The following is a 27,202-nucleotide window of genomic DNA, read 5'->3' as shown; positions in this document are numbered from 1 at the left end:
TGTAGTAGGTGGGGAAAATATTTCGTAGCATTGGCGGAAGGAAAGAATAGAGGTCCTGTTTCGCTAATATAGTGTATGATATGCGTAAATGAAAACATTGCAAGCCCATAGAAACAAATTGGCACTTTATGGAAGGAGATGGGAGGAACATCAGTATGCTTTTTAAACACGTAGTGGACACTTAGAGGCAGATATCGTGCACAGAGGCACTTATAAAACAGTTGTGACCATACTGCAAAACAACTGTTGATACCTTTCTTTTGTGGTGATGGGTGTTTATGTGGATGAATTTGGCTGTATAACTCATGCAATGTTTCACAGAACTTTCCACTGGACATGCTTCTCAATAACAGCATACATGCCGGCTGATTTTGTAACAGTACCTATGAAGTCTTGTGGAGAACTGACATTGTAAGATGCTGAAGTCTTGGAGGACATTGGTGGATGTGTGTATGCATACTTAGCAATACCTAATAAGGGAGTGGTGGGAAGAGGATAGTGGAAAGGGAAGAAGGACTAGTCATGATTTACTGGGGTGCGGCCATTACGATACTTTGCGCGGCGCACATGCTACATTCTGCGCTTTTGACCATGCTGGCCAATGGAAATGCGATTGTTGCAATTGTCCAATCAGGTGGTTAAAGTGTGTGTCACAGGAAAGGGCAGCCATATTTTGTTTCATTACTGTGTGTAGTGAGGCGTGCAGAGATGGCCAGACGTACACTTTTCATAGTGGGTGATCGCTTTGTGCTAGCTCTGCTGCAGTATGCCGTGGAAAGAGGCCTTAATGGCAATTTCAATTTGGACAAAGTGGAGACTTTGTGGTGCGATGTCGCTGTCCGTACTTTCGACCATTTGCTTGCAGAATGTCTACAAGTAGCCAGTTTAGGCACTGTACACGTTGTGGTAGTGCACTTTGTAGCATTGATTTTAGGTTCCATAGCTTGTGCAAGTGTGTACCGTCAACTCAAAAAGATGATGAAAAAAGTGCACCACGTTTTTGCCACTGTGAAGATGCTTTTCTCATGTATACCACCAAGTCCAATATATAACTATCCCAATGAATGTTGTCGGCAGCCAGAGGTGGGAGGGCGTCTTATCAACAGAAGCATGTGTAACTTTTAAAGTGGTGCTGGGATGTACTCCTGTGACAATGACAACATTGGTGATCGATATGTGCATCTTCTCAATGAAATGGCATTTCATTGTCATCCAGTGGCAATGACATTTAGTTTTCCAATCTACAGGCTTTACTGAAGATGGTATTGTAAAAATGTGAGGTGCAGTGCAACAAATAAAAACAATTATAAAAGCCTGAAATAAGAATTACTACTGTGGAAGTTGTTTTAAAAAATAGAAAATAAACTGCTTTTTTAAGAGCCACCACTACAAAGGATATCCCCTACTCTGGTTGACATTTATTCCCCTATTGCCGCACGCAGACACCTGGAAAATTCAGTGCAAATCGCAATAGCTGCAGGGTTGTACATGTAACAAACGCCCCTTTTGTACATGGCCACCTTACATTTGGGACTGTGGAGGACACAAGATTGCCCAATAAGCTTTCTGGGTTTGAAGTGCACACACAGACTGTGGTATACAGTATATTTGTCGACCTAAATGCACAGGGTGAGCTTTGGGTGTTGTATGAGCCACAGCATATGCTTTGTGGGTGAATTGCACATACATTACTTGACAGTAAATGGAAAACAGAGTTCGGTGGGAGTTATGTGTCGAGTGTATCATGTGGGTTTGTATGCCTATGGAGCAGCTACACTGAATTGATTGCTTTTGGTTTGTATGTGTGAGACTTTGGTGACACTCACAATGATATTATTGTTGCTGACTGTGGAGGGACAACTGTAACACGATTTTCTGTGCCGTTTGTGCTGAGGGAGGCAGTAGGCCAGGTAATGCTATGGTTTCCGATATCCTGCATAATTGTGTATCCCATTATGCTGACACCTATGTAGGCGCATTATTTTTTATTCAGTCCAGAAATGGAGAAATCACAGTACATTGTGAAGAGGTGTGTTTGTATCTTTTTACAACTTGTCCCATTGTGGTACTGCACAAATGGGAATCTATTGTTTCACAGCATGAACAGTTTTTCCCACTAATAACGTTCCTGTTGATATTACTGCATTTCTGAATTCTACACGCTCTACACACACTGCCTTGCTGCCCATTTTGGAAGTATAGGAATAATTTTTGTGCTTGCTGTTGCGCACTTGCACTCTTTAAAACGCACTGCAACACGCACAACCATCTGTTTTAACAGCCACCCATTTCTACCTGTTTCCACTGCAGTGTTTTCCACCGTACTACGGTTATTTCCATTTAGCACACAATTGTGTGGAGAGTATACGATGCGCGTCACACTGCCTCCCTTCATTGCCACTTACATTTTGACACTCTACAAGGAGCTTTATATAATAATAAGCCAGAACAAAATATTGCTAAAGGGACGTTATGGTGCAGCTGCCGTACTACAAACATAGCATCATTTCTAAATACCCTATGCTATGCAAACTTTCTGCTTACAGTGCACTACTAAAAACCTATGAAATTCACTAACAGAAACGTTGTTAAAGGGACGTTATGGTTAAGTTGCACTAGCAAAAACCTATGAAATTCAGTGGAAAAATGTTGTTACAAGGACGTTATGGTTACAGGCAAAACCGAAAACGCCCTGAAATTCGCCAGTTATGGTAAGCTAAGCAACCATAACTCGCGCCACCAGTGTGCACTGCAAGGACTAACACCCATGATATCAAAGATACCATCACAAATCTCATTGATGACATCCAAATCCACGCTTAAATGATTCTCCACAGAGGAAATCTTGGTAGTCAATTCATCATATCTCTCCTCTGAGACAAATAATTTGGCATTAATCTCAGCAAGTCAGCAGTCATTTTTGTCAAGAGCTCCAACATCTTGTCCTCTCTCCTGTCACCATCTGCTGCTTCCTCTGCTTCTTCTTTTTGCCTCTTGGGGGGCTGTGATGGTTCAGAAGTCTTCTCAGCCATGGTGTACATGCAAACAAACAGCTAAATAGAGAGATAAGTACAGGTCTCAGGAGCTCAGCCCTTAAGCTGTCATCCCTGGAGCTGCAGGTTCTAGAATCCTACATCCATGTGTTCTGATTGATGGATTTCAAGCATTTGCAAGGATCAAGTCTACTCCCCCACACATGGTGGCCCTCTCCAAAGCCACTACATTTATAGTCAAATTCAAACTCTCTGAAACCCTGGAGCTCCAAATCCGAGTTCTTGTTTCCTCTCCAGGAAACCTGTTTAGTTGCATTCCCTTGTGGCCAAATATTACCCCAACAGCATCATAGTGAGGATGCAGTGTCTGCTCGGAAATGAGCCAGGCATCCCACCGTACAGTCTCTGCTGCTGTTGTGAGGCCAAGAGAGAGAGTCTTTTGCTGCATCCACCCAGCTCAATTCAGGCAAAACATTTGAAGGAAACATTTGAAATTCACATCTTCAGGTTTCATCTTTATTGTATGTTGTGGCACTAGTCTGCAGTGACAATGTTCCTTTTACATGTTTAAATCACAAATGGTTACTTGGGAACCCTGTAAAAACCTGGCTTTAGTGATATGTAGAGGCAGATGTTATCAGGCACTTTTCTTACACGCTGATCATATTTGGATTTTTAACATCTCAAATTCAAACAAGTACACAGGAAACTTTTTGGGGCAGATGAAGGCTGCTTAACATTAGCATCTTACAAAAATCACTAATTTAGGAGGCAAGGGGGGCAGGTGCATGTTGTGTTGGCAGTACACAAACTATTAGATCAAAAAGTGGCACACTGCTTATTAACCCGCCCCTTACATGTCACTGCCCCTTCCTGTGGCAAATTGAATCCTGGTCCTACCTGTCCAACTTCCTTACCTTCCTGCTTCCTATGACCATCCTCTCTAACCAAGATTCCTACCTTGGAAGTTTCCGTTTATTGCACGGTTCCCCATAAGCTTCTCCCACCACTCCAGCTGACCTGGGCTGGGGGAAACATGCTGCAAGGTGGTGTGCATTTCTGCTAAGAGCGGCATTCAGCAAGGCCTCACTAGCAGTCAGCATGGGCAACTGAATAGCTGTGACAATTCACACTTCGCCCTTGGCAGTGATGAGTTGAGCAGGAACCACGTGTCCACTGGCATGTTTCACACCCTCTCCCTCACCTCCAGTGCCTTCCTTGCCTCTTCCCTTTGTATTTCCTGCCATCCCAAATTCAAACACGTACACAGGCAACTTCTGGGGGCAGGTGAAGGCTGCAGCTGCTTTATTAGCAAGAGTTCTAGGATTCTACACTGAGCTGCTGTCCTAGCTGTGCTCCCCCCAAAGGAATAAACATTCATTTACCAGGATCACTCGGGAAGCATTTCCTTTGGGTGGTGGCAAGTGCACTCCGTCTGACACCCGCTCCTACTGTTTGCGGCTAGACAAGCACTTCTCCAGGGAGTCCTTTCCAACCCCTTTCTACCCGCACCTCATACCTCTGGTACCATGCCTATTCACTTTGGTGTCTGTATTACTCAGGGGGCAATCCCTGATCTCCTGACCACATTTCATTTCATGTCTTCCTTACATTTTTAACACTGGCCCTTTTCTGTGACCTTATCTTTACACATCCCCTTCAAATACTTCTGACTTCTTAATGACTATGCCACCCTCGGAGGCTGGCAGTCCTTACAGGGACACACCCTTATGGCTGTTCAACCCAGGGCCTTGCAAAGGCATCCCAGGGTCGGACTTGCCCATAAAATTGTCTCAGGCACTAACGAAAAAGTGGACCAAAGTTGCAAATGGCAATTCATTCCTTTTGTTGCAGACTATTTCAATAGTACGCAAGGGGGAGTTTTTTGATGAAGTATGATGCAAATTGTGCATTTAAAAAATATGTATTCAGCAACATTGTGAACTGGAGGCTTCCAGCCCTTTAAGGTGAGTAGCAATACCCTGGAGATAGATGGGGATACAGATGTTATTCGTACATCAATAATACAGATGACACAAATAGTTTGGCAAACGTTCATCTGTTTTAATGCAAGTAATTAAAACAGAGTACAACGAACATCAGCAATCGCTTGATACTCTGACTCTAACTCATTTAAGAAAAAACAGCATTTTTATAGACCAAATGTGTCACTACTTACGTTTAGACCTGCTTCACTACCAATATCATCCTACGTGGCAAACTTCAGAAACTTAGATTGGACCTAAGTGAATAAGTGAATAACTAAGAATAATAGGTTCTATATCTGTATGGAGTAACGGAAAGAGGAAAGAGGTAATAGGATAGTTAACATCAGGTGGGGCAACCAAGTCCTCCTCTCAAAATGGCCACTATGAATGTCACTAAATGTATGACGTCCCATTGGCTACAAAACTATAGGACCCCAAACTATGTGGTCCCTTACATTTGGTTGGCTACTTACCCCTGTCAGTAATTTTCCACCTACTTGAGCAGCATTCAGACCGAACAACCAGGTGCGGGTGAGCTTGTCTTGATACCAGCTTCCTACCAATTAAAAATGTGATCCATCATCACCTCAACAGTCCAGTGTCAATTAGTACTTTGAAGTTGGCCTTGAGTCTGTACGGTTCTCTGAGGATTTTTAAGGAGTATGGGTACTATCCGGCTTCCATGCGTAGGTGTGACATTCTCATCCGTCCAACTTTCTTCCACCACGTGACTGGACACCACGAATTGAGCCTTTTCGTGTATTTGATTTTATTCTTCAACAATCCTCTGACGTCTTTTATTTTTGCTCAACCTTCTTGAACACGAGCTTCTGTTCTTTCACGTTAATTTTCATCTAATGTCAGCCAATTCCAGTTTGATGAGACCTTGGATCTCTTGGCGCAGTCAACTCCTTAGCTGAAATATATTCTGTTTAATTCAATTGCTTTTTGTAACTGTAACACTGAAATGAGGTCTTCCTTATTTATTTATTTGCATTTTTTTAAAGTGCTCACACAGACCGGGAGCATTGAGGCGCTGTTACAGGAATATGTCTCTTAGCTGCGTATTTATAGCACGCTTAATACACAGAGGTTTCTAAGCGCAGACCCGGGGATCGAACCTGTGTTGCTTCGTGTCGTCTTGTTTCCAAGGAGAGCACATTGCCGCTGAGCTATACTCCCAAGACTACTGCTTTATACGTAGTGGAAACAAACATTATTTAGTTAATTCATATGTATCTATGAGGTATATAGGTGTATGTTGGCGCATGCCACGGTCTAATCTATTTAAGCATTTGGCTAGCTTCATGATCAAGCTGCTTGCGTTTCATTGCATCTGTACATGTTTAAACTCAGTTTCTTCATCAGGTTTGTTGCATAAGTCTCTTCATCTTGATCCCAAGATGTCACTTATCCTCTGTATTTCTTTGTTCTTTATAAATCGTCTGCCTCTCTGGTCTGGTTATCCTTCTATATGGGTGTGAATTTAGCTTTGTATGACATCACCAACTTTGTCCCCTCTGGTGCGTGCATACTGGTCTTCAGGAAATCTCTGATTTTCTCATCAGTCAGATCATTAGGCTTCCATACTTGTTCAACATCAATCATGATTTTCATCCATATGGCTTTATTTGCTGTCTTCTTGCATTGTGAGATTATTAGAAGAAAGTTCAGCAAGTCTTTCGATATTCATCTGTCTTTTTCTGTCAATGGCTAAAAACAGCCATATAGATTCTGCTATCATCTCTGCACGTGATTTTTCTGTGGGACTTGTGCTTGGGCTGCTTGTTATTGGATCAGGTGTGCCTTCATGCGTTATCTGTGTAGGCCCAACCTTTGTCAACCACTTACTTTGCCTGTTCCGCCGACCTTGTCTCCGGCGTTCAAAAGCAGTGTTTGGAGCAAGTTCTGCTTGTGATGTATTGCTAATTACATCCATTTCGAGCTCAGGTATCTGCCCATTATTTCTTGGGGCCGGAATGACTATGTATTGTCTAGGCTGCCTTGTAGTGCCACGCTTACCTTTTCCTTCTGCTCAGAAACATATACAGGAGTCCTTGCATCATGTGCTCCTATATAAAAAGCAGTTCTTACTGTTAGTGAAAGCAATATGAGTATGAATATAATACATGTGTAGATAATGCAGTGGTAAGTAAGTCTGCAGCATCTGCTTCTGGGACAGTATGTACGTCTGTCCTCACAGGGCAACACAATATTGCTGCTTTGGTTCCCCATCTCGAACATTTGATGCTAAGGAAGGAAAAACAACTTTTTAATGGTTCTGCATTTTTTTAATTGTTTCAAATAGCTGTTGTCTTCTTTCCGTATTCGTCCTTGGTCAATTATCTGCTTTCTGGATGCCTTATGAAGGGATTTTATCCTTTTCTTTTAGGAACCAGTTTTTTCATCGATCAAGATGCAACTGTTCCTTCATCATGAAGAAAAATTTCCTCAGCGAGCTTCTATGAAATCTGCTTCATTTACTAGGTCCCAATCAATGCCTCAAGTCTACTTCAGTCCAGATGACATGTTGCTTCCCTGTCAGCATGAACAAAGAATTTTGTCCTTCATTTAATTCTTTGATCTGTCCCTCGGAGGAAAGTTTCTACACAACTCTGTGATTTCTTTCAGAATAGATTACCACCTAGATGATGATTCCTTCCAGGATCACATTCAAATTTGCAGTATTTCTTGGATCCCTCAGGAAAATTACGTCTATGTGTCTTCCAACGAGATGTGGGTATTCTTCAGTTAGACGAAAGAACACCACACTGACCAGTCTATGTGCTGTGTCGGTTGACAAGGGCATTTGTGTTTTCCTCACTGAACTCAGGCAACTCTTCGGTGATGATTATGAGCAATCTTCTAATGATCTTTTTATTGGCAGGATTACCAATAAAAGCTGGAATGCGGCAAGTTCTCCCCACCAATGTAGGATAAGAACTCAACACCCACTCAAGATACGTAAGCACAAATTTAGAAAGTTCATCACTGGGTAACACCATAAGTGACACTGAACAAGAGCTCTGTATAAGAGGAATTGGGGTACTGTACCCTCTTCCAATTGCTGTGTCCATGATCAAAATTTGGCATATCCTTATTTTTATCAAGGCTTAAGTGTGCCTCAGTTCAACGTCAATAAACTACTGTGGGTTGCTAAGCATATAGATCTTCTTTTACTCTGTAACTATGATGCACAGAGTGTTCGAATGTGTCATTTTCCCCTTTATTCATAGCTCAAAATGGGAAGTGTCCAAATTAAACCACAGTTCAATCAAAGAGTTCTTCATGCTTTCCACTTGTCAGGTTATGCGTTATTCTTCCTCATCATGGATCTCGTCTGAACGTGCTATGGTTCTTCCCTGATGTATGTAGCTTCTTCACGGTGGGGTGTAGGCAGAGGAGTCTCTCCGGCGTAGATCTTGATATCTCCCAGGAAGATCCAAGCTTGCCTACCCTGTAATTTGATAGCAGATGGCATCACGTCCTCAACGATAAATGGACCAGTGAACCTGGGCTTGTCCCACTTTTTCCTTGTGTGTTTACGGATCAGGACTTTATCTCCTGGGTAGATTCTTGGACTTAGAAATTTGGGAGTTTGGATTGTTGAAGCATCTCCTTCTGTGTTCTGTACTGCCTTACACCCTCGTTTCCGCAACTGTCATGAAATTACAGAAAAACTAGATGTTAAACAGTTCAAGTAGTTTTGCAAATTAAGTCCTAACATTTCTGAAGTTGGCTGAGCATCACTTCTAACTCGGGATGGAGGCATTAAAGGTATCCTCATTTGCCTGCCAGTCACAATCTTGTGCGGCGTAAAATGGTGGTCAGAACCTGGTTGGTTCCTCAATGCATACAATGCCAGTGGTAGGCAGTGCAACCACCCTTTTTTCAAAGTAAGCTTCAACTTAGCTATTCTTTCTTTTAACAGGCCATTGAGCTTTTCACAGAAACCGTTTCCTTGCGGATGATAAGCCGAAGAAAACCTTTTTTTTTATACCAAGCAACGAGGTAATCTGTTTGAAAACTGTATTAACAAAGTGAGGTCCATTATCCGACCTCATTACTTCGCACACTCCCCATCTTGGAAACACTTCACGCACTAAGAACTTAGCTGCACAGGTAGAGTCTGGGTGTGTACATGGAGCTGCCTTTATCCATCTAGAGAAAGGACACACTACAACTACTAGGTATCTATATTCATTACAAACTTGTATCATGTCGACATAGTCGATATGCAAGTGCTGAAAAGGGCTATTGGGTCTTGGGATGACCCCCCTCACTATGCACAGTGTATGTCCCACCGTGAATTGTTGGCAAATAATACTAATTACCATAAGAAATGCAACATGCTCCATTAGGTTCAGTAGGAACCAATCCTCAGCAATAGTTACAGCAAGATTCTCCCTAGTTGTATGCGTGGGGTTGTGTAGCTGTTCTAGTGCTACCCTAAGCAAGGCTACAGGCATCAGTGGTTTACCAGTGCTGTCTTGTTGCCACAATGATTCAGAGGGGTTTAAAGGACACCCTCTTTGTTTCCACAAATTATTTTCTTCTTGCGGTGCCTCTCCTTGAAGCTCCACTATCTGTGTTTTAGGCATATGATTATATCCCTCATCCACAATCATCATCACAGTCATTCTTTCATTCACATTAATGGTTTGGATATTCATCATCCCTATATCTGTATTTGCTGTGCGCTTGGCTTCAGCATCTGCTGCTTGATTTCCACGTAAGATGAAATCTGTCGCTTTCGTGTGAGCTGCGCATTTAACGACCGTTATGCTGACCGGGAGTTGTAGTACCTTAATGAGCATGTCCAATACGGCTGTGTGCTGCACTGGCATCCTGTCCTCTCTGGAGTAGCCCCTCCTTTCCCAGCACGCTATTCCTGCATGCACCGTCGACATCACATAGGAGGAGTCGCTGTACACTGTTACTTCCTGGTCTGCGTGATTCTCGACTGTGAGTATCAAAGCCAATAATTCTGCAGCTTATGCTGAATAATGAGAAGGCAATCGAGTACTAAGGAGCACTCGAAATTCTCCATTTGCCAGATGTTTCACTACTGCCGCGCCTGTATATCTTTGCCCATAATTTTGATTGATTCTTGAGGATCCATCAATGTCAGTGCCCAATAGCCTCTGTGAAAAGTTGAACCTAGAAGTGTCCCCAATAGCCTTTTGTGAAAACTGACTTTAGAAATGTGCCCAATAGCCTCTTTGTGAAAGTTGAATTTAGAAATGTTCTCAATAGCCTTGGTAGAAGATTCTAGAAAACACTCGAATGACCATATAACCCACCTTATGCTTACTCTATCCTTACACCACCACTCAACTAGAACACAGAGATACTATGACACCATTCGGTATAACTGTTCTCATACCAACATCCGTCACATACTCCACATCACTCTATGTAAACACTGCTGGTTACACACCCCCAGCCAGGCGTTCTCCTCAGGCCTAACGCAGCCACATCCGGTCTGGATAAATCCTGCCAGAACGAACACATACTCCTGACCCCTCAACCACCACACCTACCGCTAAGAAGCAGCTATTACACGAATACCACACAAGCTGCACACATACATGGTGCCCACACGCATCTTTGACTCTCTCTACTCCCTCTACTGATCTGAACTTCGGTTCCCAAGGGCGTTCAACCTACCAGCGCCTTCAGACCATACCAATGATATATAAGGCGCTATATAAATGCAAAATAACAATAACAATAACAATAACAAAGACAATCTCTCCCCCTACGAGTGCATCCTCCATTACTCTAGGGAGCTCATCACAGAATTCTTCATAGTTCGCACAATCATGTAAAGGCTCTCCTCGGTAATTGGCTCAGCTATGAACATTGCTGGATTCACTATTTTACATAGAACTATCTTAATCGCTGGAGTTGATGTGATTACTTCATAGGCAGAAGACCTTTGAGTAGTTAACGTGCCTTTCGGTTTTTCTAAAATAGCAAATAATGCGTGTTCAACAAATAACGTCATGGAGCATCCCATCACTTTGTTTGTAGCTTTCTCTATGGCGAACACGGCATCTGCCAAACTTTGTTCGCATGGAAAGTGCCCTCTCATTATGGGGTCCGAAATTCCACTGTAATATGAAAGGGGCTTGTACCCCAATGTGGTTCTCTATGTGAGTACTGCTGTCATAAAAGTAGCATCTGTATGCAAGAATAAAAAGAATTCCTCTGCATTACTGGTGATCCCTAGAACTGGGGCTGTGCAGATTGCTTTATTCAATTCATCAAATCCTTCTTCAATTGTCTCAGTCCACACAATTTTTTCTTTCTTTGCCTGTGCTTTTATCAAGGCCTGTAAAAGGGGCTTAGTATATGAGCTGTAGTCGAAGACCCATGTTCTGACTGAATTGCATAATCCTAGAAAACTCTGCATTTGTTTTATCGTGGTTGGCTTGGCTGTTTTTAAAATGGCCTCAGCTCTTTCCGGGGTGACCTTCTTTCACTCATGTGAAATTAATTGGCCTATATACAACACGTCTTGTTGAAAATGTTGTAACTTTTCCTTGTCAACTTTGTAACTTTTGTCAGAAAGTATAATCATCAGCTGAACAAAATTGCATCAGCACTCTTCCTCTGTGGTGCTGCAAACTAAAATGTCATCTATGTATTGCAGCACAACGCCCTCTAAAGCAACATTGCTCAAGTCCATTTGGAGGACTCTGTTGAAAATTGATGGGGACTCACAGTACCCCTGGGGCAGCCTCTGGCTTTTTAATCCGTTTGTCTAAAAGTAAACAATGTCAAATCTTGTGAGTCTTTGTGCAATGGGATTGAAAATAACACATTTTTCAAGTTAATCAGCTTGAAATATCGTGCATCAACAGGTATATTACATAGAATTGTAGACGGGTTCGGGACTAGAGGGATCTCGGCCTCTACAATTTTTTTTATTGGGTGAAGGTCTTCTATTAGTCTCCAAGACCCTCCTTTAGATTTTTTGATAGGATGAACTGACATATTACATGGTGACTCTGATGTCACTAAGATACCTTGGTCCATCATGGCAGAAATTGTCTTAAAAATGCCTTCATCTGCCTCTCGAGACATAGGATATTGCCGTGCTCGAGGCAAAATTGCTCCTGGTTTCAATTTAATCTTCACTTCCCCAACTCCTTTCAGTAAGCCTACGTCATTGTGGCCAGTAGTCCATAATGAAATTGCCACTTTCACCATATCTTCATCAAAATATTCAGGACACGTCTTTGCTAGCATCATTCTCTGTGGGACCTCTCTCTTAATCGCCTTGACCCAATAAGTAATGCACATTTCAAATATCACAAAATCATCAGATCTGCCATCTCCATTCCGTGGACCCAAACAAGTCTGCATCAGTGACGTCAGTCACTCTGCAGCCTTCCTCGATGGCAATGATTGTGCTCAATCGCCTACCCTTATCATCAGTTGCATCAAGTAAAGCCATATTTCCTCGGACTATAGTTGCTTCTATGGCTATTGGGAAAATTCGCCCCTCCTCTTTGTCCATTGGTATCTGAGGTCTAAATAGAAACTCATCTGGTATTCTCATGGTTCTGCCTACTAAACCTGGCAGCCATGTTAGCAAAATACGTATCCCAAAATGGCACACTTCGTGTTCCAACGGTATCACTCTAGACACTATTTGTCCAGCGGATGCCCTGATCATTTCGCACACATGCATTCAAGGCGTTGAGCATACTATGCCATTATCTGTAAACGAAATGATCATATTAATTTTTGTCATTAAATCTCGTCCTAATATGTTGACAGGTGTTTTCCTCGAGTAAAGCAGTGGCACTTTCATATCGCATTCTCCTATGGAGACTGGTAATTCTTTTGTAAAAGGAACACAATTTGTTGTTCCTGTAAAGCCCTGAGTATTCATTGCATCGCCAGACATTGAAAATTTGCCATCACGTATGCACGAGCGTGTTGCACCCATGTCCACTAAGAAGGAAAAAGCTTTGGCACCTATAATTACATCTACCCCTGGCTCCTCATGAGGATTCGGCGTGATAGATAGGACTGAACACATCACTGAACACATCAGGTCTCACAGTGAGCTGTCCTATTTCGGGTACAATCTCACTCCATCACCCGTGAATGGATTTCCTCCATCAACAGTAACACCTCCTATTCTATGTGTCATAGACGGTTCTGTGTTCATATTCTGCTGAAGTTGCATAGGAGATTGCTGCGATTGTCCTTGGGGGGGATTGCTTGCTGCTGCATTGTTTGATCTTGCGCAAATCCATTTCCGCCCTGCTGCGAATATGCATGGTGGATTTGGCATTCCCTGCCTAGAAAATTGATCATTCTGTACCAAACCTTGGCTTCTACACACACGAGATACGTGCCCTGTCATTCCACATGTCCAACATACAAGAGGTTGTCTTCCCATTTGTCCATATTGCATGTTCTGATTACCATTTTGCACATTCTGAAAGCCTTGATGCCCATACTGAAAACCTCCCTGACTATTCTGCCAATACCCTTGATTACCTTGCCAACCTCTCCCTCGATATCACCTTCCTTGTGGAGCATATCCATTATTTGTCTGATCAAACTATCGTTGGGTATTTAGTTGTGGTATGTGGATTGCCTGCTGCAGATTTGTGCTGCCCACGTTAGTTAACATTGCCCCTTCAATGGCATACTTAGATAACTTTTTCTGAACTAACTTTGCCTCTTCACCTTTTCGTGCATCGTCCTTTTTGCAATTTTCTCCTGCAGGAGTCTGCAATAATGTGCAATGGTTAACTAGATTTCTGACCATGGTTTTGCTTCTATCCCCACTAATTTCTTCAGCTGTTTCTGCGCATGTTCTGGCATCCCTTGGCATAATATGTGATAAAATACAGGCATAGACTTCCCCAAGCCTCACGTGTTTCAAGCGCCCATGCGTCTTGAACATTTTGAATGTAAAGCAACGGGTCTTCTCCGTCCTTCATTTTTCTCGCCATCATAGCTCCCACATCAGACGTGTCCAGATATAGCACTCTAAGCGATTTCCAAATTGCTGCTCTACAATTGTTAAATGGTACTGCATTGTGTGCGGTGTTGACTGTAGTCCCACCAGGGTAACCTGCCTGTGTCCATACATCATCAGCTCTCTCATCAAGTATGGCGATGAAAGACTTTTAATATCCCCTATACCTAATGTATTCCCTCCTGTCATTTTTTCTAACTCATGTATCCATTTTCCAGCGCCGGAAGTTAAATTCAGGAGCTTACATTTTAAATTTTCTCTGTCCATTTGGGGCCATGGTATATATTGCAGCCTGGCCCCTGCCTTTTCTAACAAGGCGAACTCTGACGCTCCAAACTCATTCTCGTCTCTCATCATTTGTCTATCTACCGACCGGGTAATATTCCCACATCGCCGTCTACCTGTCAATGATCTTAGCCTGCTTGCATAAGGCGGGGACTCCCCCCCTCTTACCATGAGGTAGCCCTTTATGTCGATCTGACTGCGTCAGTTGTTCTGATGCTTCAGACATAGGTATGTCTGAATCTGACAATTTTACTCCCTTATCCATAAGTGAATATCCCTCCGGACCACGTGACATTTCTCTTTTCTCTCAGGAAGGTTTTCCATTCTTCGTCGGATACTTCATGTGCCCAACTCGTGCAACTCCTCTCATCATTATCTCTATTTAATGTTAGTCTGTCTAAATACAGCTCTTTATGTCTCACACTGCAGGAGGCTTCCTCCGTGTCATACAACTGAGTGCTCTCAAAACGGTCATTTTTTTCCTTTCCCTTGTGGTTCTTTCTGGGCTTGCATTTCATGGTAAACTTTATCAATCGTATCCCCAATGCTTCGCAAGTCAAATTCGTCTTCTAGATTTACTCTAGACGTACCTGGTAATAACTCAGACTCTGGAAAGAATTCCTGTATGTCTTCCCTTGCTACCCGTGGATTGGGATTTCTTACTTCACTTTCCAAATACTCGTTATCTCGCACTCTCTGTCTTCTATTATGTTCCATGTCATCATCGACTTCTCTGCGCTTTCTCGATTCCTCTCTTACTCTATCTTCCTCTTTATTTTTCATATCCCTTCGTTCATATGCCCTTCGTATTTCCTCATCTCTTTGTCTCTGTTTCCTTCTCTCTCTTATCCTTTCCTGTTCATCATCTTCTATTCTTTTCTCTCTCAGCCTTTCCTGTCCATCGGCTGCTCTCCTTTTATTATCACGTTTTCTTTGCTCTTCTGCTCTTTCTTGCTTTTTAGCTTGCTCATCTTGATATAACTGTTCTTGTCTTTGCCTATCTTTTCTTTTCGCTCCTTCATCTCTCAATCGTTCCTCCCTTTCTTTGTCATTTCTGTCTTGTTCGTCTTCATCTACCCTGTGTCTTACATCTTCGATGCCTTTGCCATTGAGTTTAAGTAAAATCTGACCTTCCATCCATTCGTTCCGTAGGAGCACTATCTCATCAGTTTTATCCTTATCTCCTTTCCATCTCTTTATTTCTCTCCTTATAGCTAGAAATGTGCTTGCTCAATCACTTCCTTCCTTATCGCGTCTCTCCTTGTCCCTCAGGACTTTGGAGGTTACATCTTTCTGGGTGTCTTTCTCTGGGCCCTCATCACTACTTTGCGTAGGTGACTCATATGACGGATTACTATATCCCGTTGCTGCTTTAAGTTCTCTTAATGTGTATAACCTTTCATCTTTCTTAATCTCGTCTTTCATTTCAGACAGGGTGGGCAGAGCAGAAGGCTCTTTACCACCCTCTTTGCATATATTGAGTATCCAATCTAGAGGAGGCTCCTCCTACTTCGCATTTTCATATATTTTCCAAAGCTCTAGTCTCGCTAGGCTCTTTTCTAACTTTTTTCTTGTGTACGCAGCATGCAAATATGTCATCATATGCTACCGAACTCTTCTCGATAACGACCCGCTTTGTTGCCATGGCATAAACATTTTGTCTGCAGTCCATTTAACCCATTCTGCACTGTATTGTTTAAGGTTAAGCGCGTGCTTTGGTTGCTGTTTGCACAGATGCACCAATGGCGTAACTTCTTCCATTTCTAACCTTTACTTTTTTCTTTGTTGCCACTTCCCTTATGCTTTAGTTACAGCCTTCAGTTTTATGTTTCAATCAACATTCAATTATGAGCAAGCACCAACCTTTGCAAGCTCCAATCCCGTCACAATACCATTTTTTACTTTAATCCTGCTAAAAAACAACCATCAAAGTTTAATCTTAAAACAATCAATTTTCGCGTCTTAACTTCACGTTTTATTGCTTTTACTTAAAACATTTCTTTTTTCAACTCTACGCCATCACACCTTACAACCACATAAAACAAAATAGACAGACTTGACCGGCCACATGTACATACCACTGATGATCTTCTTTTAAGACTTGTCTTACCCTCTAGATCTGCTCCGATTGGAACTTAAGCTAATTCCTTTAAGAAAGTCTTTAAACAATCTCGTCTTCTATATGTCCCACGTCGAGGGACTCTGAATTAAAGCTTCTGCTACCACTCTTTAAAGTCTAGGAACAGGGCGTATCCTCATAGCGTTGCTACACTTCACAACTATTTTTCCTCATATATTACTTGACCGTACTCAAGTCAATGGGGCTCATTACAATTGTGGCGTTAAGGCAACAACGGCGCTGGCAGTGCTACCGGCGCCTTTGTTGTCATGCCGCCACATTACGGATTTTGCTCATGGGTGCCGATCTGCACGCCTCGTAAAACCATGCTTGCAGAGCGCACCCGCGAGCAGAACTGGATGGTAGCAACGGTACCGTTATGAACAGTACCGCTGCTACCATTCTCCCCATTTCCATTGAGACCTTTGGGGGCCCACCAAGGTCGGAATGGCCCGGTAATTCCCCTTTCGCGGGACCCAGAGCCGGACCCTCACATGTTTTTCATCTTCGGACCCTCAGGATCACTGCCTTCATTACCACCTCTTTGAGCCGCTTTTCGATCCGCTTCTCGTAGATGTGGGAGGGGTTTCTATCCTAATATAGGGGTCTATAGGATTTTTTCCTATTCTAACCACTATCTACGGGGAGCTTCACGTCCTGTCAGCCGAATGGCAAAGGTTGTGTGATATTGCCGAGACTCAAAAATTACTTATGTCGACAGCCAATGGTATCTTATCTAACCAACAATCTCTGCTACCAAGTGAACTGGGGGCTTCCAGCCCTTTAAGATGAGTAGCAATACCCTGGAGATAGATGGGGATGCAGATTTAATTCATACATCAATAATACAGACAACAAAAATAGTTTGGCAAACATTTGTCTGTTTTAATGCAAGTAAGTAAAACAGGGAGTCTAACGAACATCAGCAATCGCTCGATACTCTGACTAACTCATTTAAGAAAAAACAGCATTTTTATAGATCAAATGTGTCACTACTGACGTTTAGACCTGTGTCACTACCAACGTCATCCTACGTGGCAAACTTCAGAAACTTATTGGGAAGCGGGATTGGTCCTAAGTGAATAAGCATAGGTTCTATATCTGTATGGAGTAATAGAAAGAGGTAATATGATAGTTAACATCAGGTGGGGCAACTAAGCCCTCCCCTCAAAATGGCCACTATGAACGTCACTAAATGTATGACGTCCCATTGGCTACAAAACTATAGGACCCCAAACTACGTGGTCCCTTACAATTGGTTGGCTACTAAGCCCCATCAGTAATTTTCCACCTACGTGAGCAGCACGCAGACCAAACAACCATGTGCGGGTGAGCTTGTCTTGATACCAGCTTCCCACCAATTATAAATGTGATCCATCATCACCTCAACAGTCCAGTGTCAATTAGTACTTTGAAGTTGGCCTTGATTCTGTACTGTTCTCTGAGAATTTTTAAGGAGTATGGGTACTATCCGGCTTCCGTGCGTAGGTGTGATATTCTCATCCATCCAACTTTCTTCCACCACTTGACTGTACACCACGAATTGAGCCTTTTTGTGTTTTTGATTTGATTTTTCAATAGTCCTCTGACGTCTTTTGTTTTTGCTTGACCTTCTTGAACAGGAGCTTCTGTTCTTTCACGTTAATTGTATCTAATGTCAGCCAATTACAGTTTGATAAGACCTTGGCTCTCTTGGCTCAGTCAACTCCTTAGCTGAAATATATTCTGTTCAGTTCAATTGCTTTTTGTAACTGCGACACTGAAATGAGGCCTTCCTTGCTGTTCAGTACTGCTTTATACGTAGTGGAAACCTTCATTCTTTATTTATTTCATATGTATCTATGAGGTATGTAGGTGTATGTTGGCGCTTGCCACGGTCTAATCTATTTAAGCATATGGCTTGCTTCATGATCACTTTGCTGCTTGTGTTTCATTGCATCTGTACACGTTTAAACTACGTTTCTTCATCAGGTTTGTGGCATAAGTTTCTTCATCTTGATCCCAAGATGTCACTTATCCTCGGTATTTCTTTGTTCCTTATAAATCGTCTGCCTCTCTGGTTTGGTTATCCTTCTATATGGGTGTGGATTTAGCTTTGTATGACGTCACCATTAATCCTGGTCATTCAGTTTTCTTATTTAATCAGGAATCTTGTTCAAATGGCCATCATATTATCTTGGATGCATGGTTTCCTTAATGGGTACTTTACCTCCCATATTCTCTTATAGGTATGGGCACTCTTATGGGTACCGCACGGAGCCCACGCTCTTCTCTTTGCTGGTTTATCTGTTCAGTATACGTCAGATACTTTGATTCAGATGTCTCAGGCAATGTAGGCGGGGCAGGTGGAGTGGGGGTACTTGGCTCCTCCTCTACAACTAGTCAAAACTTCTAGCTTCAGATTTAATTAACTCATCAAACTGGCCCAAATTGCCCAAAAAGTGGCCCAATTTGACCAAAGAAACTGTCCCACACCAGCATTTTGTGTTTTTGGTTCCGCCATGGGCCTATTGCCCATTAGGCCAGTCCGAGTCTGATTGTTACCCTTTGTGCCCTCAGTCAGTTCCTGGCTTTGGGAATGCCACACTGATAGGGGCCAGATGAGCATATTTGGATTCTAGATTTGGATTTGGATTTTAAGGAGATGTAATCTGGGCCTGCTCCAAGTGAAACTTTATGAATGATGAGTGTGTGCCCACTGGTAGCTGGCCTTAGTTTCTGCGATGCGCTGTCCTTGGCCACCTTTAATCAATATTCTGAGTTTGTAGCTCTATGATGTTGCTAAAGTTTCCTGGTTTAAAGACCAGGGCAGAGACTACTACTGTAGTCAAGGGGAGAGGAGATGATAATATTGACAGCTGTTCCTCTCTCTGGGAGGACTTCTTGGAGTATTTTGATTGAGAATAAACAGGTGACAACCTCCTCCTTCATCTGAACTCTCAGTGAAAGGTCACGATTGAGGAGGAAATGTACTGTTTGGACTCACTGGAGATGGACAGGAATGCCAGGTTTGGTCTAGGTATATATGGTAACAGTCTAGATTGGGTTTTGTCATTTAGTCTTAGTTTGAGTTTTTTAGTTTTAGGATATGGGATTTATTGTTATTGTTATATATCTTTTATATGGCGCAACTTGCCCAGGGGCCTCAGTGCGCTGCAAGTTAGAGGAAAGAGGTGAGGAAATAGATCAAGACCAGGGAATCAAAAAATTGAGAAAGTGATATCCATTGGCAGCAAAAATATGCATTTTGAGACCTTTTTGAAACAACACTAGTTCATCACAGGTGCAAAGATGGGCAGGAGGAGATTCCACAGGCGACGAGCAATGTAGTCAAAGCAGGTGCCACCATAGCGCTGAAGCTTAAATCTTGGAGAAATTTGTTTTAGATTGTGGTTAGACCGAAGTGAGCAGACTGGGAGAACATGCCTAATACGATTACTAAGATAAATGGGTGCTTTTTAATGGAGACATTTATGTGTAAGCAGATGAAGCTTGCATGGTACACAGTGTGTTACAGGGAGCCGATGTAACGCCTTTTATGTCTCAGTCACATGTTGTTTTCTAGAGAGACCACTAACTGCACGCACCGCGTTACTCTGGGCGACCTGCAACATATTCAAATTAGATTTAAAAGTGCCTGCCAAAAGACAGTTCCCATAGTCAAGTTTGGAACTGACAAGGGCAACTGCAACAGAGGCAGCGTTAGCATCAGAAAGAAAGGGTTTGATCTGCCGAATGAGACGGGTTGTATAGGCACATGATGATTTCACCTGAGTGGCATGTTTCTTCATGGAACGTGTGAAGTCAAGATAGACACCTAGTGTCTTGACCCAAGGACTAGTCTTGATAAGAGAGCCTGCAATATCAAAGTTTGAGTATTTAGAATCAAGTTAGAAGCAACCAACATTAGCTCGGTTTTACCTTTGTTACGAGTCAGGGAGTTGTTGAACATCCAATTTTCTATCAGGCCATAGATATAATTAAGATACAGAAGATCTTCTTCATAGTTGCCATTAAGTTTAATGATAATCTGAGTGTCATCGGCGTAATTGGTATAATTTATGCTGAGACTGTCCAGAAGTTTGAAAAAGGACAAATATACAGATTAAAAAGTATAGGCGCGAGACAAGCTACCTGTGGAACCCAACAAGTAAGGAGTTATCGGGAAGACTTAAAACCATCAGAGGCAACCCGAGCGGACCTAAGGGTCAGAAAGGAGGACACCAATTAAAACGCACTGCTAGAGCAGCTGGCAATACTCTCCAACCTCTCAAGCAGCAGGGAGTGATCCACAAGGTCGAAGGTTGCCGAGAGGTCGAGGAGTATAAGAAGGGCAACCTGACCTGAATCAGTTATTTCACATAGGTTGGTTTTAAGGTTAATCAGAGCAGTCTCGGGTTCGTAAAGAGCATGAAAACCAGACTGAAGAGGACCAAGCAAGTTATTGAATTCAATGTGTGCTTGAATTTGAGAAAAGTCAACCCTATCAAGAATCTCCAGGAGGAGAGTAGTGTTGGTTATTGGACGGTAATTAGAGACAGAGGATGGGTCGAAGGAGGCTTTTTTGACCACTGGAGATATCTATACCTTCTTAAGAGATTCAGGAACTGTAGAGGTAGCGAGAGAGGTGTTAACCAGGTGTGTAACTAAAGGAATCATACAAGCAAAGGATTCTTTAATTTTAGAAGGTGGACAGATGTCATTGGGACACGAAGATGGTTTTAAGTGAGAGATAATCTTAGAGTTAATTTTCACTGATTGATTCAAAATTAAAAGAAGGAGTGCAAGGAGAGAGTGGAATGAAAGTGAAAGCATTAGAAGGGGTAGAACTATTGGAGCAAGGGAGGGAAGAACGCATAGTGTCAAACTTACTGCAGTGGGAGCTCATTTTATCTCTAAAGCCCAGTTAGATTTCTGCACACCATTGGTTACTTTTAAACAGTGGGGTGGGGGAATTATCTTTCCTCTCAAAGTCCCTAAGAATGGTAATCAATTCTTTGTGGGAAGAATGAGCAGAAATAATGCACTTGTTATAGAACTCACGTTTGGCCTTAATTATAGCAAGCTTATAGTTGGACGCTGAACGTTTATAAGAGGCAAGTGTGGAGGCATTGGTATTTTTCCACCAGCCCTGCTCCTTCTGCCTTTTGGAAGTTTAAGTGACATTATAGTCTATTTTTGTGCTAAATTGCAGAGACCGCTCTCAGACCACGTCGGGGAATGACCCAATCCTTCTGATCCACATCACCGATATTTGGGCAGGTAAATCCCTCAACACAGCATTTTATTTATCTCGTATCTGCAATAACATACACTGATTGTGACATATACCCTATGGGTTTTCCTTTCAGACTGAGTTCTGCTCCAACAGTTTCGATTTGTCTACCATTTCACTGCCAAATAGGCCATTGATTAATATGTGCCCAGTTGCATTGCCCATACGGGCTGCACCATTTGTTCTTTTTACAATATGCTCTGCTGCAACAATCCAGTAATTCTCTTATTTTTTGAATTTTTTTGTACTTTTCTTACTGTACTATGGGGCAATTTGTACCCTACTAATTAGTGACCACTGCATGTAACTACTAAAGCGGATAAGGGATGGACAGTTAGAATTTGGCACTGTACCCTGTTTCCTCTTATTCTGGCACTCACCTACTGTTACGAAATTAGCATGATATTGAGTTGGCCCGTTACACTTGTATATTTCTATTCTTCTTTTGTTTAATGTTGGCTCTAGTGACCCTAAAAGGAAAAGTCACCAAGTAGGAATTAAGGTCATGGGATAAGCTTGCACTATGAGTGGCCTTATAACACTCAGATCACCATGTGAAAAGTTTGCATTATGAGTTGTACTCCGACATCCAAATCATTGTTTGTTTTATTTGTTTTGTTCCTTTTCTTTGTTTGCAACATTGAATACCATATCTTTGGACCTTGGCTTTCGCATGTCTGATTTCAAATGGTAACATCTCATTTTTATATATTTTTATTTCACTTTGTTAATCATATCACTTGTGTCCAATGTTCATCATTTCTTTGCTTTCGTTTTTCTTTTTTCTGATGGGATCTGGCCCCATCCCTTCCCTTTCTTGTTTATACTTTGGGAAAAACATTCTTTATTTTGACTCTTACTTTTTGCTTTGTATGTATTATGTGATCACAGTTTTGCCTTGAATAGGACCCATTGTTCAGGGTTGAAACATGTGTCGGCAGTTCTGTTTCACATCTGATCATAAACTTTTCCACAAAGCCCCCAGGCTGATGATTTTTTTGTACAGCATGATTTGCCTCATTGTTCTCTAGTAACGACACTGATCTGGTTTATCTTTGTACCCATTAACTTTTGTTTGGGCTGCGCAACGCAATAGAGGTGACACTCTTGGTTTTGTTATTGTTTAAAATGAGCAGTTTTGAGGTAACTGCTAGTCCCTCGCACGTGAAGCAACCTGAGGTTCTCTTTGATCATTTTACCAATTGATTGTAAAATTGCATTTCCTTTTCTACCACTCTTTAGTCCCAGCGCCTCCTACATATGGCATACCTCAATCCTGTTCTGAGTATAAGAATGTCTTCAGAGAACCAAGATTTAGCTACTTTTTCCAATGTAACTGTTTAACTACGGAAGGGGCAAGAGTATTGGTAATGATGTTGACAATCTGGTTATACTGGCCAACAAGAACATCAGGACTGTTAGAAGGGAGGAGATTACCTAGAAGGGGGAGGTAAGTTTTGATACGGCTTCAGGAGTCATTTTGCGATAATTCCCAACTGTCGATTGAATCCTCAGGTTGGTATTAAACCTGCCTGGTTTGCAAGGTAGGTCTAAAAGAAAAGATATAAGACAATGATCAGACCAGGGACAGGTCGCGGTGTCAAAAGTGTGCAAGTTCAGGCAGTGCAAATGAACTCATTCAAGAGTATGAATCTTCTCCTCTGTGGGTCGGGGTAGTTATGTGTTGTTGAAGCCCATAGGCTTCTAACGCAACTGTAAGGCTAATAACTTTGTGATCTTCAGAATGTGGGGCCCAAAGGTTAAAATCTCAGAGGACAAAAACGTAGGAGGGCATTTTAATAATGTCACCAAGAAGCATGAGGATTTATTCCTCAAAGAGAGGCATAGATATGGGAGGCTGATAGATATTTACCAGACAAATGGTTGTATTGGCATCAATGGCAATTTTTATAACAGTGAGTTCACAATCATCAATAAGAATGGTGTTGTGTTTGTGAGCAGCAAACAAATCTTTAATAATAATGGCAGTACCGATGCCCCTACCATGGTTCCGGTCAGTACGGAACATTTGATAGGAATGTGGGTGGCAGACTCAACTGCATGGTTGGAGACGTTAAAAACGCATGTCTCTGAGATACATAAAATAGCCAGAGATTGGGTGCAAATCAAGTCTGCAACCTCATGTTCATGTTTAACCAGCGAGTTCAACAAGCCCACACGCATATGCAAGCTACAACAGTGCATCGCTGTAAAGGTCATAGCAAGGCAGAAAGCAAGCTAGCAAGGGAGGAGGAGATCGATGAGGTGACCTGACAGGTATAAAGGAGAACAAGTGGGGCAGCAAAAGATAGTTTTACCAGCTGCTGGCGAGCACAGTGTACTGAAGGGTAAAGCGGACCGGCACAGACCAGCCTCCATCACGCGCCAGCGCTCATGTGCCTGGTTGCGGCTGAAGAGAGAGGAAGAACTACAATTTGTATGGGAATTTTAGCTCCCAATCACGCAACAGACTGGTGATAGTTATCAGGCAGTCATGGAAAGAAGCCCTAACACAAACAACAAGGCAACATTAATTAAGACTGAAAGAGTTAAGAGAATGGTAAGAGACAGAATGTAAATGGTAAACATGTATTTAAAATGTATCTAAAATAATGACAGTTAAAAGGTCCTAAAATACAAAAGCAGTAACTGTGTGAAAAATAATCACTTAAAAACACAGTCACGCGGCACACAATGGATCACAACATCAATTTAGGACAAAAGTTTACATTTTGGATAATGTTTTAGTGATTTGATTAGTTTTAGGGTTTGGGCATTAGTTTATTATTCAGGCATATCCCAAGAAGTTTAGTATTATGTGTAGATGCAGACTTTTGGCCTAGTGATGTATGCCTTTGGTTAAACCTAGTGCTACAACTATATAGAGATGACAGGTCAAAATGAGGCACAAGAGATTATCTGAATCTACCATTTATTTGTCACATAGACCGATGCTTTATGATAATGACTCTGTAACTCATACAAAATTACATGTAGATAAACATGCACTTATGATCTAAGCCTAAGGAGTCAGAAGATTTGTATTGCTCTAGCTATGTATGAAGTGAACTAGATCAGAAATTTCAGATCAACTGTTTATGAACTTGGAACCTATAGGAAGTGGTACAAGTATTTTAGAATTTGGTAATCTCCTGAATATGTGGTGGTTTGGTTTTGGTGAAATTCACGTTCCGGGGTATGAGTGTTTGCTCTTTTAATGTATCACGGGCGTGAATTACAGAGGAAGGCAACATTTACCATTTCAATTGATTATGGTCATTTAGTGAGAATGTTTGTAAACATGACAAAGGAGACGCTCTGTAAAGTATATGTACCTAAAGACATTTTTGTATATAAGGATTTTGGAAATTGCCTGGTATTTTTTCGAAACGATTATTTTAAAAAGCATTTTTAGAATATAGTAATACAATTTTTATATATTTTTTGCAAATGTGTTTTCCCATGTACTGCAACTGACCAACAATGTACTGCAACTGACCAAACGGACACAGACCTTGAGTGTAAGTACGTTGAGTTTGAGTCCGGGGTAGGTCTGTTGTCCCTGCACATTACTCTTCATTGTGCAGTTGCCAGGTTTCTCTACTTATGTAGAAGGTCATTGCTCTTAAATTCGTATTTGCCATTGGTTGCTGTATAAATAATCGCTGTGTATGTTGAATGAAGTAATGTCATTGTGGTTTACTGCAGGAAATGCATCGTAGAAGCTGGCATCATTTTATATCAAACATTTTATTTGCAACTATATGTGAAGATTAAAAAAAGACTGGCGCATTCTGTCTTGAAGAACATTGAGCGGGTTCCTTTGCAGTTATGTTGGAATGAAATACATTTTTTCATATCTCATTCATTAACATGGGTTACTGATTTTCGAATCACTAAAGTACATCGAAAGTGTCAAAACATTTTCATTGCATCAATTGTTTCATTTAATTTGGGTTTCCAGACACAACATAATGACCTGATTACATTGTGCTGTAGATAATTTATAAAGTACAGCAGTCAAGATTATATTCATTGTGAAATGCAAGTATTGCCCATTCCCTGCTTATACATTGATTTTGGTGTTCTTCCATGCGAGGGGCAATTGGAATAATTGATTAAAAATCATAGTGCGTGGAAATCCAAAGCTTGCACTGGTATTCTCTGACTTTTTTCTTTCATTTCTATCCTTGCATTACAGAATTAAACTCACCTGATAGGTGCTTCTGAATTCAAGTAAGCGCCCACTTTGTAACACTACTAACCCATTCATCTGAAGAGGCGATCCAGGGACTGACACGTCAATTTTCAGATATCACAAGCAAATCTTGAACTATCAAGTTGCAAGTTTAGTTTGCTGACTTTCAAGTTCGACTTTGTATTTTGTCCTATTCAAAAAAGCGTCCAAAAAGGTACTGTAATTTTGCATTTGAAGTTGGCACCAGAAAGATGTACTTTCACCACTGATGACTGGAATCATTCCATAGCTCCTTACCGGAATTCAAAACAAACGCTAAACAACTGCTGTCAACTTTCCAGTTGGATGGGAATTTCACTGTTTTCTTGGCGAAATCTGAGGTTTGTGTGATGCCCCCAAAACGTAGAATTCCAAAGGAAAGCAAAGAGACGAAGAAACCTGCGCCAGTTGTGGGGACGGTGGCTAGAGGACAGGAGCGAACAACGCGGCTGCAGCAGAAGGTAGATCGCGCTGTGCCGTCTAAGGGGACTGGTCGACGGCCTAGGGACAAAGAGGAGGTTAAGAGCTCAGCTGAGGTTTTGCCACCTGAATCGCCAGCTGGTTCTCCAGCTCCAGAGAGACCTCAGGTATGAGACCACCCTCATGCAGACAGTCACGATCAAGATGTTTTTCATTAAAGGTTACTGCTGGGTTGTATCCAAAATGCTGTTGTCCATGAGTAGATGCAAGATTGTGCACGAACGGAAGAAAGGAAGACTCTCCTTTCCAAAATAGTTAGCCTGTTGACAAATGCATTAAGCCATCCGAGGTATATTGAATGTTAGCTTTAAAGTGCATAGGTGTGTAGTCAGTCTTTTGCAGAATTTCTGATGGTTCTGTTTTCTTCTATGGATATAAATCTACTATGAGATAATCCACTCTATTTGAGTCTGCTTGAGGAATATCACCGGAAGCACATTCCGCCTGCATCCCCCTCCTGGAAGAATCCTGACGCCCTTTCTTGTTTCTAGCATACCGCCTGCAGATCTGTCTATCGTTTGCATGTTTGATCTGCTTCTCTTCGTCCCCTTAAACGAGTGGCAACTCCATCTACCCCTTGTCCGCCGCCACGATTGCTCTGTGCATTCCCTATACTACCCAACCCAGCCTCGCTTACCTCGACTTGCCTGTTCTGATAGTGCTGCTTCCTTGTCTTCCACTCTTTTATAGGGCACCCTGAAGCCACTTATTGTCACTCCCTCTGTACCATAATCCCTCAACATCACTTACCCCCAGTTTTTTTTCCAGCCTGTCCCCAATTCGTTGAAATGTTTCAGCCCTTCCAGCATGTATTA

General features: G+C 42.0%; 1 protein-coding gene across 4 annotated transcripts in view; it reads left to right on the top strand.

Annotated features, from left to right (window-relative positions):
- DYNC1I1 (dynein cytoplasmic 1 intermediate chain 1) overlaps positions 1–27,202 on the top strand; it is a 2,709,604-nt gene that overhangs the window by 72,094 nt on the left and 2,610,308 nt on the right. For all 4 annotated transcript variants that reach the window (XM_069648550.1, XM_069648548.1, XM_069648551.1 and 1 more), the window contains exon 2: positions 25,872–26,494. In XM_069648550.1, the coding sequence (XP_069504651.1) occupies positions 26,258–26,494 (237 nt within the window). In that variant the 5' untranslated portion in view covers positions 25,872–26,257. The remainder of the gene's footprint in view (positions 1–25,871; positions 26,495–27,202) is intronic.

The sequence above is a fragment of the Ambystoma mexicanum genome, chromosome 2q, assembly GCF_040938575.1.
Source record: "Ambystoma mexicanum isolate Mex_15411 chromosome 2q, UKY_AmexF1_1, whole genome shotgun sequence".
NCBI lineage: Eukaryota > Metazoa > Chordata > Amphibia > Caudata > Ambystomatidae > Ambystoma > Ambystoma mexicanum.
Note: the sequence above shows the minus strand (reverse complement) of the source record. Positions and strands in the feature narration are given on the sequence as shown.